Source organism: Monoraphidium neglectum (assembly GCF_000611645.1).
Source record: "Monoraphidium neglectum strain SAG 48.87 unplaced genomic scaffold scaffold00175, whole genome shotgun sequence".
In the NCBI taxonomy this organism is placed as follows: Eukaryota; Viridiplantae; Chlorophyta; class Chlorophyceae; order Sphaeropleales; family Selenastraceae; genus Monoraphidium; species Monoraphidium neglectum.
This window is the reverse complement of record NW_014013453.1, coordinates 13,134-29,612: the sequence shown is the minus strand read 5'-3', so window position 1 is coordinate 29,612 and position 16,479 is coordinate 13,134. Positions and strand designations below refer to the sequence as shown.

At 63.1% G+C, this 16,479-nt stretch overlaps 6 protein-coding genes across 6 annotated transcripts; 3 read left to right on the top strand and 3 right to left on the bottom strand.

Annotated features, from left to right (window-relative positions):
• Positions 1-1,338: 1,338 nt before the first annotated feature.
• On the top strand, positions 1,339-1,938 carry MNEG_1695 (hypothetical protein; the record flags this gene model as incomplete). Its single annotated transcript, XM_014049834.1, has 1 exon — positions 1,339-1,938. The coding sequence occupies one exon, from the start codon at positions 1,339-1,341 to the stop codon at positions 1,936-1,938; it is 600 nt and encodes a 199-aa protein (XP_013905288.1).
• A 1,172-nt stretch (positions 1,939-3,110) lies between these two features.
• Positions 3,111-4,524, bottom strand: MNEG_1694 (hypothetical protein; the record flags this gene model as incomplete). The annotated part of the gene is made up of 2 exons (XM_014049833.1): positions 3,111-3,560; positions 4,132-4,524. 2 exons carry the CDS (start codon positions 4,522-4,524, stop codon positions 3,111-3,113), a joined length of 843 nt encoding a protein of 280 aa, XP_013905287.1.
• A 591-nt stretch (positions 4,525-5,115) lies between these two features.
• MNEG_1693 (Ribosomal protein S7) lies at positions 5,116-6,315 on the top strand (the record flags this gene model as incomplete). The annotated part of the gene is made up of 3 exons (XM_014049832.1): positions 5,116-5,388; positions 5,724-5,816; positions 6,118-6,315. 3 exons carry the CDS (start codon positions 5,116-5,118, stop codon positions 6,313-6,315), a joined length of 564 nt encoding a protein of 187 aa, XP_013905286.1.
• Positions 6,316-8,231: 1,916 nt separating this feature from the next.
• Positions 8,232-9,830, bottom strand: MNEG_1692 (Inner membrane protein alx; the record flags this gene model as incomplete). Its single annotated transcript, XM_014049831.1, has 2 exons — positions 8,232-8,699; positions 9,102-9,830. The coding sequence occupies 2 exons, from the start codon at positions 9,828-9,830 to the stop codon at positions 8,232-8,234; spliced, it is 1,197 nt and encodes a 398-aa protein (XP_013905285.1).
• A 2,017-nt stretch (positions 9,831-11,847) lies between these two features.
• Positions 11,848-12,324, top strand: MNEG_1691 (hypothetical protein; the record flags this gene model as incomplete). Its single annotated transcript, XM_014049830.1, has 1 exon — positions 11,848-12,324. One exon carries the CDS (start codon positions 11,848-11,850, stop codon positions 12,322-12,324), a length of 477 nt encoding a protein of 158 aa, XP_013905284.1.
• A 1,616-nt stretch (positions 12,325-13,940) lies between these two features.
• MNEG_1690 (hypothetical protein) lies at positions 13,941-15,723 on the bottom strand (the record flags this gene model as incomplete). The annotated part of the gene is made up of 3 exons (XM_014049829.1): positions 13,941-14,174; positions 14,584-14,965; positions 15,128-15,723. 3 exons carry the CDS (start codon positions 15,721-15,723, stop codon positions 13,941-13,943), a joined length of 1,212 nt encoding a protein of 403 aa, XP_013905283.1.
• Positions 15,724-16,479: the final 756 nt, after the last annotated feature.

Here is a 16,479-nt window from a genome sequence, read left to right as displayed (position 1 = left end):
CTATCAGAGACATCCCAGCAGGTCTGGAAGCACAGCCGCCGTCGAGCAGAGGCCAGCTGCAGAGGAGCCCGAGAACAATGCTGAGCTGACCCAGCCTGTCAAGGCCCAGGATTGTGCAGAGGTTGCAGAAGAGCAGCAGCAGCAGCAGCAGCAGCAGCAGCAGCAGCAGCAGCAGCAGTTCTTCGGAGCGCAAGGGGGGCAAGACCAACCTGAATGAGAGGAGTGCCGTATCAAAGATGGTGCCGGCGACACCAGGTAACAGGGGTGCTGAAGAAAGAGACGAGCAGCACACAGCTAGGCGGCAGCAGGCAGGGCAGCCAGAACGTGCGGAGTGCCGTCAGCCCGTTGTTGGGGGATTCCTCAATGCGAAGATTCAAGATGTGGTTTGACGCTGATTGACTCACCGTCGTCAAGCCCACTTCAAAAAACCATCAAGACAGCCATGTGTTGAAGTGGATGTTGTGCACAAATACTTTTGTAATCACAAGGTGCGGGCAAGACGCCAACTCCAGCTTGCGTTGCGGCAACCTGGCAGGCACTGCTGGGTGATACAAGGGAGCTTCAGCTAGGGGCTGGACTCATGGACGGCGTAAAGCGGCCACCAAGGTCAGCAGGGTCATGCTCCATCTTTGAGCTGAGACTATACATTTACCATTCTGTTGTGTCTGCTTATATATTTCACAGCGCGGGCCCCCCATAGGGATATTGGTCGACCAGCAGTTTCGCGCTCGTCGGATAGACACGACGTGCATGAAGCCTAACAAGGCCATTATAATACAACCTTGATTGTTAGAGTCCCTTAAGGTGGGCGGGCCGCAGCATTAGCGGGCTCCTGGGCCATCGCATCCCACGGAACAACTGCTCGCCGCTCGCGGCCGATTCCATATCTGCATGGCGCAACGCAAACGTATCCTACGAGCAGGTTTCTGGGCTTGAAATGGCTCGCACGGCGCAGCTTGTTGTGCTGGGCCTCGTTCTGGCGGCGCTGCTGCAAACGGCGCAAGCTGCCACCGATAAAAGCGCTGCCTGCCAAGCGGCCCTGGCAGCGTGCGAGGCGAAATGCACAGGGTACGACTTCCAGTTCAGCTGCTCGGCCAGGCATAAGCCTGATGGGCCACGCTGCCGCTGCACCAAGCTGTTGCAGGCAGAGAGCGCCCCTCAAAGTGAGTTGGGCGTTCTTGAGCGTGGGTTTTGTGTTTGGAGTGTGAGAAGGGGGCCACAACATGAGGATCAGGGGCTGAGATCTATGCATCAAACTCCAGCATCACAGTCACTAGGATTGATGCTGTCGTGTTTGCCCCCCCTGCATTGGAAGCTGTGTTGTAAGCTCTGGCAATGATGGATTGTGCTCGTGTCTCTTTGCCCCCCTCCCCCTCAAAACTTGTTGCAGTCGCACGCCTGGAGCTCATACACTGGCCCGGTGCTGAGGCCTGCAACCAGCTGACCTGGGCCAATGACTGCGGCGGCAACCTTGCTGCCGCCATCGATGGCACCAGCGTCACCCTCACGCCGGCGGTGGCGCCCGCCTTCAAGGCCCTCTGCCCTGCCTCCGCCGGCGTCGCCATCGGCCAGGGCAGCAAAGCGCAGGCGGCAGTAGCCTTCCCCCAGCACCCCGTCGGCGTCGTGTCGGCCAAGCCCGACGGCACGGTCACTTTCGACTTCACGCGCGCCGCCTCGGACGACGCGGATTGGTCCAAGTGCATGCTGACCTACCGCGTTGCCGAGGGCAGCTTCCTGCAGGCGGGCACGTCATCCCAGTCGTCGTCACTCCAGGCGGCGTCCCAGTCCTTCCAGGGCTTCCAGTCGTCCCTGGGCGCAAAGCAGGTGTCAGCCCAGAAGACGACCACGCCCAACAACAGGGGCCTCATCGTAAGCACCTCCGTCTTAGGCGGCGTGGCGGCGGCGCTGGCCCTGGGGAACCTCTTTGATCTCAAGTAAAGCTTGTACGTGAGTGTTGTGCCCTCGCTGACGCCACGCGTCGGTGTGGCAGAATGCTGCAGCCACGGCCAGTATCCCGAGCATAAAACGCCCCACGCTGGCTGCAGAGCGGCGCTGCATTTACAGGTGGTTTGCTGGCCTTTGAACCCTGTGGTTTGAACCCTGTGGAATCTTTATGCACATTGTTGGAATGCAGGCCATACAGCCATTCAAAATCAAACACTCCAACTGTCGATACACCAGGCCATTTGGATGGCGGCCTGCCCAGCCCTCTGCTGGTATGAGCGCCTCCGCTTTTCTGCTGCACTATGCTATCTGGCCATCTCAGAAATTGATTGTTCTGCAGAACCATCTGTTCATTGCGTACAATTACTTCCAGTTGAGGGCACAGCGCACTGGCGCGCACGACAGCAGCAGCAGCCTGCACTGACAGGGACACCACAATCCTTGGCTGCTGAAATGTAACTTGCACATGCTGCCTGGGCACTGCCAAACCAGCCAAGCCCCAGGCACAGCATTATGCCCCCAGGTGCCACACCATGGTTGTGCGGAGCTGGGCGCATGTCTGCTTTAGATGCGTGCGTTTCAACCCGCTGCCTGCTGCTGGCTGACAGCAGCTGCGCCGGCGGCTGCTTCGTGCTTGAAGGCGTTGGTGCAAACGTGAAGGCACTTGTAACGAGGCCTGCCCACAACCGCTTGTAAAGAAGTGACAGAGCAAACGTGCACCCTACACCCCATGTGCCACAACTGCCCCAGCATCAACAACGCAATGCTCTGAGCGTTACAAATGATCCTACAAGGCATGCCCGCCGGATCTCAGCTGGGAAGAGCAGTCAAGCGCAGGCCATATTGTGCAGTGCGTTCCACTCTCTCCACTGCCAAAGAGATTGGCTGAAATGAAAAACACACGTGTGGCCCACGTGGCACGGTGCCAGGCCTGTCCGAAGTCAGTCCATACCTGTTCTCTTGCGAGCACCTCGCTGCTTCAACAAAGTACATGCACGGGCTTCCTGCCCCTCTCACGACAACCTGACCCTGCCTGAACCCTCTCTACATCGAAAGCCACTAGCGCTGGCAATGCATGTCTGCACCCAATGTCTCGGCCCCCCTACCACTGCGCGTCCGACACCGCAAAACAATCGACCAGGCGGCCCGCCCGCCCGCCGCGCGCCTCACAGGATGCCCTCCCCCAGCGGCCGCCGCGACGTATCCCCCGACGCCCACAGCGCGTAGTCGCGCTCCAGCTGCCGCAAGAACGACGGCACCATCGCGTTGAGCGTCGCCGCCATCACGCCGCTGCCGGCGGCCTCCACCGCAGACGTCGGCAGCACCAGCCAGCCGGGAACCTCCACATCAACCGACAGGGTCGTGCTGCTGGAGATCTGCTTCGCGCCTGGATCTTCCGTCGGCTCCCACACCACCGCGTTAGTCATCTGCGCCGAGAACTTGTTGTTGACCTCCTCGACGAGCCGGCTGCCCTGCAGGCGGCAGGACAGCAGGCGGATCGTGCAGCCCCGGGGCTCGACGGAGACGCTGACGGTGATGACGGGCTCCACGCTGAAGCCCAGGAAGCTGAGCTGGCCAACGTAGCAGCGGAAGGTGGACTCGTCAACACGCTCGATCTAGAGAGGAGTGGGATAGAACACACATGTGTGAGTGTGTGTATTCATGTACATACGGTTGTGATGGTGAGTGTGTCTGTGTGTGCGTGTGTGTGCTAAGTGTGTGTGCGCATGTGTGTTTGCGTGTGTGTGTGTGTGTGTGTGTGTGTGTGTGTGCATGCGTGTGAGCGTGCGTTTGTGTTGAATGACGAAGTGGAAGCGAGCTCGTACGCGCGTGCGCGCAGTCGTGAGATAGTATGCGTGTGTAAGAATGCGTGTGTAGATGATAAAACAGATTGCGTGGGCGGGAAGGGCTCTGAGGTTGCCTGGGCGCACGTGGGCAAGGAGGTTTGGCGGTGCTGCCGCGTGCCGCTCAACCCCAGTCACGCCGTTCCGCGATCCCCCCTCATGAGTTGCACACCCACGCGGCGCCACACCGCATCGCACCAGACCCCACAACCACTCCACCACAGCGCGTGCAGCGGGCGGGTGCGCTGACTGCGGAGAGCACGACCCCGCCATCCCCTTCACACGTGCGCTCGCACTCCATGGCTGTCCCCCCCTCGTTGCAAGGGCCCCGGCCTGGGCGCACCTTGCGGGCGTCTAGCACTGAGTATTGGCTGGCCGGCAGGGCCATGTACTCTGCCAGGGATCTAGACTGCAGCTCCTGCACGACCTGAACCGCCTGCTTGGTGGCGCGGAAACGCGCGACGCGGCCCCCCAGCTGCTGCTGCTGCTGCTGCTGCTGGGCGGCCGCAAGGCCTGGGCCGGCCGCGGCGCCCGCGTCGCTGCCACTGGTACTGGGGGCGACAGCGCTGTCGTCGGCGTCCTGCTGCTGCGCGATGACCGACGTCACAGGAGTCGCAGCGCGGGCGCGGCGGGTGTTGGAGACAGCAGCATTGAATGATTTCTGCGGCGCGGCGAACGCGCCGCTTGCGAATCCGCGTCCCGCTGCACAAGGGCTGCCACGGTGAAGGCGCTGCATCACGAGATAAATGTGAAGTGCTTGCACGCTGTGGCAAGGGTCTCTTGCAAGATGCGCGTCCTGCAGCAAGTCTCGAATCAGGAACGGGTGTAAGACGACGTCAGCCGTATGGTGATAGGAGGAAATCAAGTGAAACGAGATATAACGGCTCAATGTAGGCTTGGCTGCACAAGGAGCGCGCAAAGATCCGGAAGTTGCAAGTGCAAAGCAAGCTTCCGAGGGCCAGACGGGTGACTGGAGTGGCCACTCATCAAGCATCCTCACACGCAAGCAAGTTTGGCACATACACCAAGGTTTCATCACGTCACAGTATACAACCGTACCAACACGTCTAGATCACAAGCTGCCTGCTGCTTTCTTACAGAGCGTTTCGCTGCCTTGCGGGGTGTCTCCCCTACCCACCCCGCAGTAATGCTGAGCAATGGTCTTATAGCAGCCACGTTGGTCGTCCGTGGCGGCTGCCCCGCTTTGGAGGCGAGCGTCGCAGCAGCTGTGCGTGCTGCAGCATGCAGTGACCCACTGGCATGCAGCACCAGCGGCGGCAACGCCGGCAGCACCAGCAACCCTAGTCACTGCAGCTGCAGCAGAGGCATGAGCAGCAGCGCCAGCACCAGCAGAGGTGGCGGCCTGGCTGCCATTTCTAGCTGGGGCAGCAGCGGCGCTCTCCCTGCACACGGCAAGTGGCACCAGCTGCAGCAGTCAGCGGCCTACCGGCCACCCACCAAGACAAAGCAAGGGCCGAAGAAAGAAAAGGCCGGCAAGGGCGAGGATGCGGCTGGCACGGAGGCCGCGGGGGAGGCAAGCGCGGCGATGTACGAGGACGGGGGCCCTGCTAGTACGGACGCAGTCAGGGTGGTGCTGCAGGTGCGGGTTTGACCTCATGCATCTTGACTCATCCATTACAGTCTGACCGACGGGCAGGGGCGGCCGGCTGCCGTGCGTACGCCTGCATTGCTCGTGCTCCGAGCGCAGCGAGCGGTCAGCACATGACCACCAGCTGAACGGCACGCCTCCGACGGAACAATGACCGGAGCTCGGCAGCCCTCGCCTGCGCAGGCAGCGGGAGCGGCTGCGCCAGCTGCGGCGGCAGTGGCAGCGGCAGCAGCAGCGGCAGCGGCAGCGCACGTTTGGCTGCGGCAGCGCGCCATGCCCCGCGCTGCACCCGCCGCCGACCCCGGTCGCCCCTTCGCCCCCTCCAGGCCGTGCAGAACGTGACGCCGCATCTGGATGTGCGCACCATCCGCACCGCCACCAAAACGACCTACGTGCCCGGTGTCATGCCCTCTGAAAAGGTGCAACTCTTCATTCCAGGGTGGCATGCAGGGAGCCGGGGGTCGTGGCCGCCAGTGGCTGGGGCAGCCAGCCGCTGGGGCTGCGGCTGGCGGCGCTGCTCGGCAAGACGGTCGCCTTGGCTGCGGCGGCCGCCCTCGGCGGCGCCCCTGGACTTTGGGCGCATGCCGCGCTGTTTTCCTCGCATAACCCTCAAGCAAAGCCTCTCTATCCCCACCCAGCATCGGCCCCTCCCCTCCCCTCCTCCAACTCTCGCGCTCGATGCACCCGCGCCTCTCCGCACACTACTTGCCACCCCCCAAGGGCCGCAGCCTCGCCCTGCATTGGCTGGTGCGCGCCGCCGAGGCGCGCAAGAAGTCGAGCAAGGGCGCCTTTGCAGAGTGCCTCGCGCTGGAGTTGCTGCTGGCGTACCAGAAGCGCGGCGCCGCGCGGCAGAAGCGTGACGACCTCCACAAGCTCGCGCTGCAAAACAGGGCCAACCTGCACCTGCGCTGGTGGTGACTTCGGCCGGCCGCCGCCTCCGTGCGGCGCGGCGCGGCGCGGCGCGCTGGCCGGCCGCCAGCATGGGCGCGGGCGGGCGCCTTCGTTTGCGTGTTGCGGGGGCCGCGGCAGCCGGGCCGAGGAGGCTGCTCTTCTGGCGGCGGCGGCGGCGCGGGCGCTACTGACCAGGCCGCGCGGCCTCACCGCGCGGCCTCCTCTTGGCCCAGCTACGCGGGCGGCGCCCATGGGCGGCGGCGGCAGGACGGAGCGGGTGCCGCGCGCACGGCAGAGCTGGCGAGCTTTTTCCCGAAGCCCAGCTTCACAGCTGGGCGCGGCCCCACCCAAGACGGGGCAACGGGTCGCTCAAAAGCGCTCTGCCCGCACAGACGCTGGCGCCCTGGCTTTTGGGGACTACAATTTGATCTTCCGGCACCCCCTTGCCGCTGGTGACCAATGCCATTGCATTCACAGCGGCCCGGGCGTGCATTTGTGGGATGGACCGTCGCTCGCGTGCCGACGCCGTCACCCCAACTGGTGGGGTTTCCGCATGGCTTATCCACCACGCTGCTGGCCAGGCGCTCCCGGCCTGCCCGCATCCGCACAAAATGCGCCCGCGCGGCTCTGCTTCTTCGCGCGCCGCGCTCTGCGCCCCCGGCATGGTGGAAGCGTCGGTCCCCGGCCTGCGACATCGCAAACCGGCGGCCCGCACCCCCAAGCTCCCGCGAAACAGCTGCCACAAGCAGCCGCCAACCGGCCCCGCCCTCCCGCGCCCTTGGACCCTCTGAAACTTTCCCAACCACCCCGGAACACGCAGAGTCACACTATGTCTTGGCATTACAAGCGCAGGCATCCGTTGAGTATCATAAATGCAGAGCAGGAGCACCCGTGGGACAAGAAGACAGGCGCACAGCTGGCGCGGCTTGATGCAGCAGCGCATGACCCAGCGCTTACGGAATGCAGGGGCGCAAGTAGCATAGGACCTTCGGGGCTGCCAACAAACGCCACGCGCTTGCAGACATGTGCGCGGCGGGGTGGGATGTTCGCGTGCAACGCAGGGGGTTCACATGGGGCGACGTATAAGCCAGCACCGACAACCAACAACCAGGCTGCCAAACACATGGGAATGGCTCAGGGGCGCACATCTCAAGCAGCAGCCAGCAACGGGCCGGCGGCAGGGATCTGCCCTGCGCCGGCGCCGGCCGCACAAGGGGCGGCGGGGACCGCCGCGGGTGCCGCGCGGGCGGGTGTCGCGCGTGAAGGGCGCGGCGGGGTTTGGTACATTCAACGGTCAGGCTCGTGCAGCAGGCACTCAATTCGCTTGTGGCCGCTTGGCTGGCTGAGGCTGTGCGTTCCGAAAAGATGGGGGTCCAAAAACGTGGCAGGGGCATGGCGACCCGCTGCCTGCAGCCGTGCCGGATATTGCTGCTGTTGCTGCTGCTGCTCCTGCTGCTGCCGATGGTCAATAATGCGGACGCCGCCAGGGCAGCGCCGCCAGTCAAGAGGCACGCAAAATTGCGGCACCGACTGTGCGCGCGTGCGCACGCAGTGCCAAGCCCCAGATCGAAGGCGGCCGCTCACAGGGAAGCGTGCCGCCGGCCTCTGCATGCGCTGCCATGGTGCGCTGCGCAACAAAGCAATTTGTCAGGCGTCAGGAATCAGGGTCTGACCGCAAGCAGCAGTGGCTGGAGGTTCAAGCCGGGGCGGGCACCAGACGGGGGCAGAGGAAGGGATGGCGGCTGAGTATGCGCCCCAACAAGCCGAAGACTTGAGTGCCGCGATGAATAGAGATTTCCGAGTCCTGGGGCATCCCGGACACGCCCGCTGAAGGGCGCACTGGCACGCCGCCGCCGCTGCGGGCGCGGCCGCTCCGGCCGCCGCCCCGCCGCGCCGCCGCCAGCGCGCGACGCGCCGGGAGCACAGGAGCGCACCCAGCCGTCTCACCGCGCCTCCTCCTTCGCCTCGGGCAGCGCGAAGCTCGCCGCGACGCCGCCGCCGAGCACGCCGCCCACCACCAGCAGGCTCACGTCCGTCGGCACCGCCACGCCGCCAAACTCGGCGATCATCTTGCCGCCGATGAAGGCGAGCACCAGCGCGACGGCCTTGTCCAAAAACCGCATCTCGGTCATGACCGTGGACACGAACGCGTAGAGGGACCGCAGGCTCATGATGGCAAAGAGGTTTGAGGTGTAGACGATGAAGGGGTCGAGCGTGACGCCGAAGACAGCGGGGATCGAGTCGACGGCGAACACGACATCGGATATCTCGATGACGGCCAGGGTCAGCAGGAGCGGCGTCGCGACGCGGACCGCGGCGGCGCCCGGCGAGGGCGGCGGCGCGGTGGTGAAGAACTTGTCGCCGTCGTAGTGGTCTGAGACGGGCAGCAGCTTCCTGCAGAGCTTCACGATCTGCGGGGCGAAAGTCCAGAGGATGCGGGCGGGTTTGGACGGGGGAGGGGTTGCAGTCTGGCAAGGGGGTCTGGCACGCGATGTAATTCCGGCCGGGTCGCGAGGCACACCTGGGTCAACCCGCGTGCTGCAGAAATGCTGGCACGCATGAAAGCATGCAGCAGCCAGGGGTGCTTTCGGGGTGCTCGTGCACAGCCAGCAATGCCGTTCTGCAACAACACAATCTTTGCGCCCATCACCCCTCCGCAACCCAATGTGTTGAGCCGCGACCCATAAGTAGGCGACACCTCGGCGCACACGACGCCGAGCAGAACTCTCCCCCCATGGCGCCGCCGCTTGGTGCAGCCGCCCAGCAGCTGCACCAGCCCGGCAGCTGCGCCCCGCGGGCCTCTTTGGACCCACCTTGTTGTCACTCAGGTCCTCCTCGCCCTCGTCGCCCCCGACCAGCAGCCCGTACGCACTCCACAGCAGCACAACCGCGAACAGCAGCAGCGCCGGCTCAAAGTGCTCCACAAGCTCGGTCCCGGCCAGGATCATAACCAGGCGCAGCACCGCGGCCGTGGCGATGCCGTAGCTGAGCACCTTGGGCTGCACCGAGGGCGGGGTCTTGAAGTAGTTGAAGACGAGGACGAACACGAACAGGTTGTCGATGGACAGCGACTGCTCCAGCAGGTAACCAGCGAAAAACTCCTGGCCCTTCTCGGGGCCGAGGAAGTGCCAGACGCCGCCGCCAAACGCGACGGCCGCGCCAACCCACAGCGCGAGCGTCTCCAGGCGCGCCTCCGTGCGGGGCAGCGCGGTGGAGACCGCCTGCAGCTCCCGCTCCTGCTCCTCCAGGGACAGCAGCGAGGCGTCGCGGCCGCCGTGGCCGCGGGGCGCGGCGTCGCCTGTCACGCCGCTGCCGCCGCCGGCGCTGCTGCTGCTGGGGGCGTTGCTGCTGCTTGCGAGGGGGGCGCTGCCTGGCCGTCCGCCGGCGGCCGCGGCCGCGTCTGCCCGCCTGTCCATGCCGGCGCCCGATGCGCCGCTGGTGGTGGTGGCAGCACCCCTTCTGGCGCTGCCCCTGCTGCTGCCGCCGCTGCTGCTGCTGCTCATGGGCACATCAACGTCAATCTCAGGGAGTGGCATCCACATGTCCATGCTGCTTGTCGGGCTGCTCGCCCCAGCAGCACAGCGTGCGGCATTTCTGTGGCCGAGTGCTCGATGCTGCAGCACCAGAGGCCGTGCAACACCTCTGCACGACGGAGTGCCCATGCAGGCTTGCATATGCATGTTTGCAGTCTGAACTGGTCACGTAGCCCGCAGTACAGGGCAGATGAGCACCGAGGTTGAGACACGAGGGCGTGCAGCTGGCGTTTTTCGCGAAGAATACTGCAGTGTATTAAAAGCATACCAAAAATCCAATCTGCAAGCTCAAGGTGCGGGACTTTCCAACATGATGTGTCCGCTGCCATTCGTCGCTGCCCAGTGTCGCCTGTCATGCTTTGCTTTGGGTGTGCAGGGCCCTTCCGACTGCCGCAAGCCATGGGCGCGGCATGAGCCTGCTCTGTTGCGCTGCCTCACAGATGTTATTGCCATCAATCAACTCAGCCTCACAGTGTCTCCACTCACGTGAGTGCGGACTCAGCGGCCCACTTCAAACGGCACACGGGACTTGTCGCCAAAGCGCAGAGCAAAGCAGCCCGTCTTAGCAGACGGTGCAAGCCGCCCAGTAGCAGGTGTGATGTGAAGTGTAGGGGGGATCCACTTTCACGGACGCGTTGGGCGAGCTGTGGCCATGAACGGAAAGGAGCAATCGACCATTTGCAGCTTGTTTGCTGGCGCACGTCACTGCTTCAGCAAGCCTGGCCCCCACTGCAAGGCAATAGTGGGGTCTGCAAGGTACGTTGCTGCAGCTGGGCACATGCATATGGACGGTAGTATATGGCTGAGGGGTGTGTCCGCTGCCGCACGGCACACCGCAGTGCGCTTCCCGCCTCGCAACCCAGCATGCCGCCGGGTGAGCAGTTGAGTATGCTCGCCGTTTGGTGAAGTCCATCACTGGCGTCAAGGTAATTTGAGCCATTTGCAAACGCGACCACCATACGATGTGTCCATTAAAGTACTGTAGTAAGTCCAGGCCAGCAGATCGCAGGCTCCGATCTCTTCGCACGCCACGAGATCACAGAATCAAGTGCTCAGCACTACAAGGTAGATAGAAGCGAGTGCACATTCGTTCTTGTGCGTCAGCGATGGCGAAGGCATCTTTCTTGCTTGGAGCGGGGGGCAGCCGCATTGCCTACGTGCGGCATGCTGGCGCGCCACCGGTCAAGACCGGGGTAATCTTCTTTCCGGGCCTCCTGAGCAACATGCAAGGGTAAGCCTTCATGCGTTCGCTATAGACTCAGCGGCTCTACGCGGCCGCAAGCATAGCCGGCTGGTCAAACAGGCGCACGTGTCGTCTGAGCCCCCCCCCACTCAGCCACGTCATTGCCCTCGCTCGCTGTCACTTACGCCCTTCTCAATGATCTACGGGCCCCTTGCGCCGCAGGACCAAGGCCGTCGCCCTTGAAAGCTATGTGAAAGAGAAGCTGCCTCACTGCAGCTACACCAGGCAGGCACGAGACCGAAGTGCGAGCTCGCCAGCTCACGTATCCACGCGTGTTTGCTCGCGGACGGTGGTGCGCCCGAGTGGGGCGGCCGTGCCCGACCCTGCTGTCTGCGTGCAAGCATTCCTTGCCCCGAGCAACAGCATGCCGATGGTGCGCCCTAGAACAGCGTCTTCACTTGAGTTGTGGAGGTTTCATTCTCGCGGCACAAGCGGCACTCGGCGCGACCCCGCCACGCTGACATCACCAGGTTTGACTACACTGGCCACGGCCTGTCATCCGGAACCTTCGCCGGCACTCACCTGGGGGACTGGTTCCGCGACGCCTTGCTGGCGGTGGACAGCCTCACGGACGAGGCGGCGCCCCTCGTCGTCGTGGGTGCGCACCACGGGGGCTGCGGGCCCTGCCGCAAGGGCGCGCGGCGGCGGCAGCAGCGGCCGCCTTTGCCCCTCACCTGTGCGAGCCGGCTGTCACCTCTGTTGACTGTTGTATGCTTTCTGCCCCGCTGAACATCTGCTCCCCTGCCCCGGCGGCCGGCCACGCCCCTCGCCCCAGGCTCGTCCATGGGCGGCCTACTGGCACTCCACGCGGCCCTCCAGCGCCCCACCCGCGTCGCGGCCCTCGTCCTTGTCGCGCCCGCGGTCAGCCTCGCCGACCGGCTGTGGGACCGCCTCGGGGAGGTCAAGCAGCAGGCACTGCTTTCAGGCGGCGCCGTCAACCTCGGCAGCGATTACGTGGCTCCCGGCGCCGACGAGGTCTCCCTCGCGTTCTTTGAGGAGGCGCGCGCCTTTGCGCTGCCCGAGGCGCCCGGATCCTTGGACGTGCGGTGCCCTGTGCGGATCTTGCACGGCGCGCTGGATGACGTTGTCCCCGTCGAGGTCGGTCAGCGGCTGGTGAGTCAGCTGGCTGGTGACGACGTTGTTCTGACCGTAGCAAAGGATGGAGACCACCGGCTGTCTTCGCAGCGGGACATCGGCCTGCTGATGTCAGCGGTGGCTCAGCTGGAGGAGGCACTGCAGGCTGCCCATCAACAGGAATGACAGAGGCTGCCGCCCGCGCCCCCGCTGGGGCTGGCCAACAGCAGGACAGGCGCAGCAGTGTTGAGCTGCACCCAGTGCACGGAGATCAGGGCCTCGTCGCGCTGCTCTGGTGTTGGTGCAAGTTTACCTTGCTGCGATTGGCTGTGCGCATCAGATGCAGAGAGCGCTGCGCTCTCTTGCAACACCACCTTGTGAACACGACTCCACTCTATGACATGATTACATTAGAAACCTAGTGTTGTGATTGCATGGCCCCTCCTGCCATGCATCCATCAATCCAGGGCCAGCAGAAATGCACAAAGGCGAGCCTGCAAGGACGGCATGGTACAAGGAGCATCCGCAACAGTGCATGTGCTTGGCACACAATAGCATGTAGTGTTATCCGGCGGCTTCACGTCTCGGACGTCAGTGCATGATGTATCAAGTAGGATGTAATGTTTGTAGCATCTTGGCGGCACGACTGCCAGTGTGCACAACTCTGCCGTATCGCGCAGAAATAGAGAATTTGATGGTAGCCAGCAATAAGGCGTGCTCGCCGTCGGCAGCAATTTATGTTTTGTCCAGCCGTGCATCGGCACCACCGCAGTCGCAGCCAAGGCATAGTACACCAGCAGTTTGGTGCAGAGCGCGGCGCCACGCGTGCGATTGGAGGCAGGAGGCTGCACGAAGAATAAGCACTGATGTCCTGGCAGCTCGCAGTTCAAAATAACGCCAGATGTTGTGACGTTTGAACAGAAAACTTTGGCCTCAAATGCAAGTGAGGTCCTTAAGCTCAGCCATCCCTGGACGACAACCGACTGATTTTTTAAACTTTGGGTGTAAAGTATTTATGCAGTCACTGGGTGTAAAGTATACATGCAGTCAGGTGTTGTTATACAAACAGCACAGCAGCACCTTGAAGCTGCAGCCGATGGTTGGTCTCCACGGCCCGGCCCTGCCATTGCAGCAACACCATCAACAAATCACAATCCCAGACAAAGCCCAACGCTGTTGCCGTGTTGCAGTGAGCCTTGCATCCAAACAGAGGGGCCCGGCAGCGGGGCAGCTTGCAGAACCATACCTCAGAGGTACACACGCAGGGCTGACGCAGCAAGAGGGCCATCATCACGCGGGAGGCTCCCGCTCCAGGCTTGCTTGTTCGTCTTTCGCACGCCGTATCTCCTGCAGTGCCTCGTCCAGCGCGCCAAGGCTTGGCACAAAGGGCCACGCGGCCGCAATCCATGCGGCAACCTACGCGGGAGCGCGGCCACATGTAAGAAAGAGGGCACAGGGCGTTTTGCATGGCATCAATCCTAATGCAATCATGGCTCCCTTGTCAGGCACGCACCAGGGTGCACGTCACTGATGTGCAGGGATGTGTACGTGCATGTGTCAACACACACACACACACACGCATATACAATGCACTACAGACACACACACACACACACGCACACACACACACACACACACGCACGCGCCACATGCACGCACATGCACACACATGCACGCACATACACACATGCGCACACACACACACGCACACGCGCACACACGCACATGCGCACACACACTAGGCATGCACTCCCTGGGCCCCGTCTCTTGACTAATCACAACCTCAAGCGTACCGGTGCTTGTCACGCGCGCACCTGCTCGGCGCGCAGCACAGCGCCGTAAAAGCTTAAGATGCACACTGCATAGTTCACCAGGAACGCCTCCTGAGCCGCGTCCAGGGACAACAGAAGTTCTTGCTGCTCTGCGCTGTCCCGCGGGTCGCTCTCAGAGCACTGTCGCAGCAGCGCCTCGCGCAGCTGGGTGGCCTGTTTGTTGCGACGGCGCCATGCTCCCAGCAGAGCGTCCACCATCACCTCCTGTGTGTGTTTGTGAGTGCGGGGGGCGAGAGTGTGAGAGAGTGTGTGAGTGGGGTGATTGATGCAACAAGCATGTGTGGGGCAAGCATCGCAGCTGTGAAACCAAAACGCGAACGCAGAAACACACACACACATGTGTATGTACACACAGACATATGTGTATGTGATCATGCAGTTTTAGACCTGCGCGCGCGAGTTCACACACACAAAGCAACGTGCTGATGAGGGCGCGGTGCACTCAAGTTGTATGCCACCCGTATGCTCGCTCGCCTGAATGCACATACATGCACACTCCCAGACATACATGGCAGGCGCGGCGCGCAACACAGCACATGGCAGCAAGCCAGCAGTTTTGGTTCATTCGCATACGCCCCAGCTAGCGCCCTCACCTAGGCTTCCGCCCACTCACCTGGCCGCTGTCTAGGCGCAGGCCAGTCTTGACGGCCCACACCCAGTGTGCCAGCGGGGGCGGCCCCGGCGCCGCACCAGAGCGTCCGCTGCCGCCGCCGCCGCTGCGTCCGTCGACCTCCCCTGCCTCGTCCCGAGCGGCCCCATGCCTGCCACCGCCGCTGCTGCCCGTGCGCTCGTCTGTGCCCCCGGCTTCGTCGCCGCGCGCGGAGGCGCTGGGGGTTGGCGGCCTGTCGAGTGGGCGCAGCCAAACATCCACTGGGGGCGTGGCCTGTGGGGCGCGCGCGACCAGGGCCAGCGCCATCTGCTGGAGCAGCTCGCTTCGCAGCCGCTCCAGCTCAGCCGCGCAGGCCGCGGCGTCCGGCGCGCCGTCGCGCACGCGGCTGCGGCAGGAGGGGGGCGCGGAGGCGCGGGGGCGCGCGGCGTCTTCAGCACGCTCGCGCTGCAGACAAAGAACCACTGGGGCTAGCGGCGGGCTCCACGTGCCAGAGGGAAAGCATGCCTTGTTGCAGTGTTAGAGGATTGGAGCCGGCCCCAGAGCGCACCTTATCAGGGGGCTGCATGATTGCACATACGATTTCAGGTGGCTCCTAAGATCTTCAGAGGAGACGCTGCCATTGGACGCCGCCGCGGCAGCAGCGGGGCTCCAGTTGAGCGGCAGCAGCGCGGGGGCGCCCGCCGTCCCTGGCGCGGGCGGCGCCGCCTCGGCCTCAAGCTCTTGCTTGTACTGCTGCAGCTCATCCAAACTATCAGACGTGCTCTGTGCGCGGGCAGTGGCTGCGGCGGCGGCGGCGGTGGCCGTGGCCGCGGACGCGCCACCACCGCTTTCCGCCAGCAGCTCCCCCAGCAGAATGAGCTGCTCTGCGTTGCGCACCAGCGTCTGCGCCGTTGTTGCGCGCGCCTGGAGCTGCTCATGGACAGAGCGTAGCTCGTCCACATGCTTCTGTTTGAGCGTTAGCACGCCTTGCAGTTGGCCGATTAAGGTGCCGAGCGGCACCTGCTTCGGTCGGATACGCTTGGGCTTCGGGTTTGCTGGTGGCGGCGCAGCATCCTGGCTGTCAGCTATTGAAGATGTACGTGGGGTGCCGGTTTCTGCCGCTGCGTCGGCGACGCCTGCGCCACCTCCAGGCTTGACGTCCATATTGCTGCGTGCTGCACACACCTACAATTCTAGCTACCGAAAGCCAGCCTATTGTGTTGCTTCAGCGCGTGCTCCCTCGCACAGCTGGTTCGTGCCTCGAGGACTTGCGCGGTGGCCGCGTGTGTCTGGTCGCCGGACATTGAAATGCTAACATGGTGCGCAAGTCAGAGACACTACACATAAACATCTGCGAATTCTGCTGTGGTCAATAGGATTCTCGGGCACGTGCGTGTTGTTGATGATGAGTATCACCAGCGCAACGGTATCGTGTCCCCAGGCCGTCGTGAGGGTGGCACGTCCGGCCAAACGTACAAAATCAAATAGGGCGGTCAGGTCAATCAGACCCACAGATGGCGTCCCATGTTGCAGTGTACTGCCCGTCAGCACTATTGACTGTGCTGCCCTGATTGCGAAAGGCTTTGGAAAGGCCGATGATGTAGTTGGTGTGCACGTTCAGCATGGAGTTGATGGTTTACCGTATGGTTACGTAGGCTGTAGGTGTTGATTACCGTGTATTGTGATGCCAGGGAAATGGTAGTCACACGCTTGGTCCAAGCTCTTGTTCGTCCCAAACTCCTTTTATACATGCAGCTTGCAGCACAGCTGCCATGCACCATGACGCTCCTTTGACAGGGGCAGGTATGCTTTCCCTAAACCAGCAACACGGCATCTGCACCACGAATTCCCCTGGATAAGGTGCTTGTGGCCAGTTACTGGAGAAACGCATTGCCAGCGTTTGAAGATATCGGATGCCGT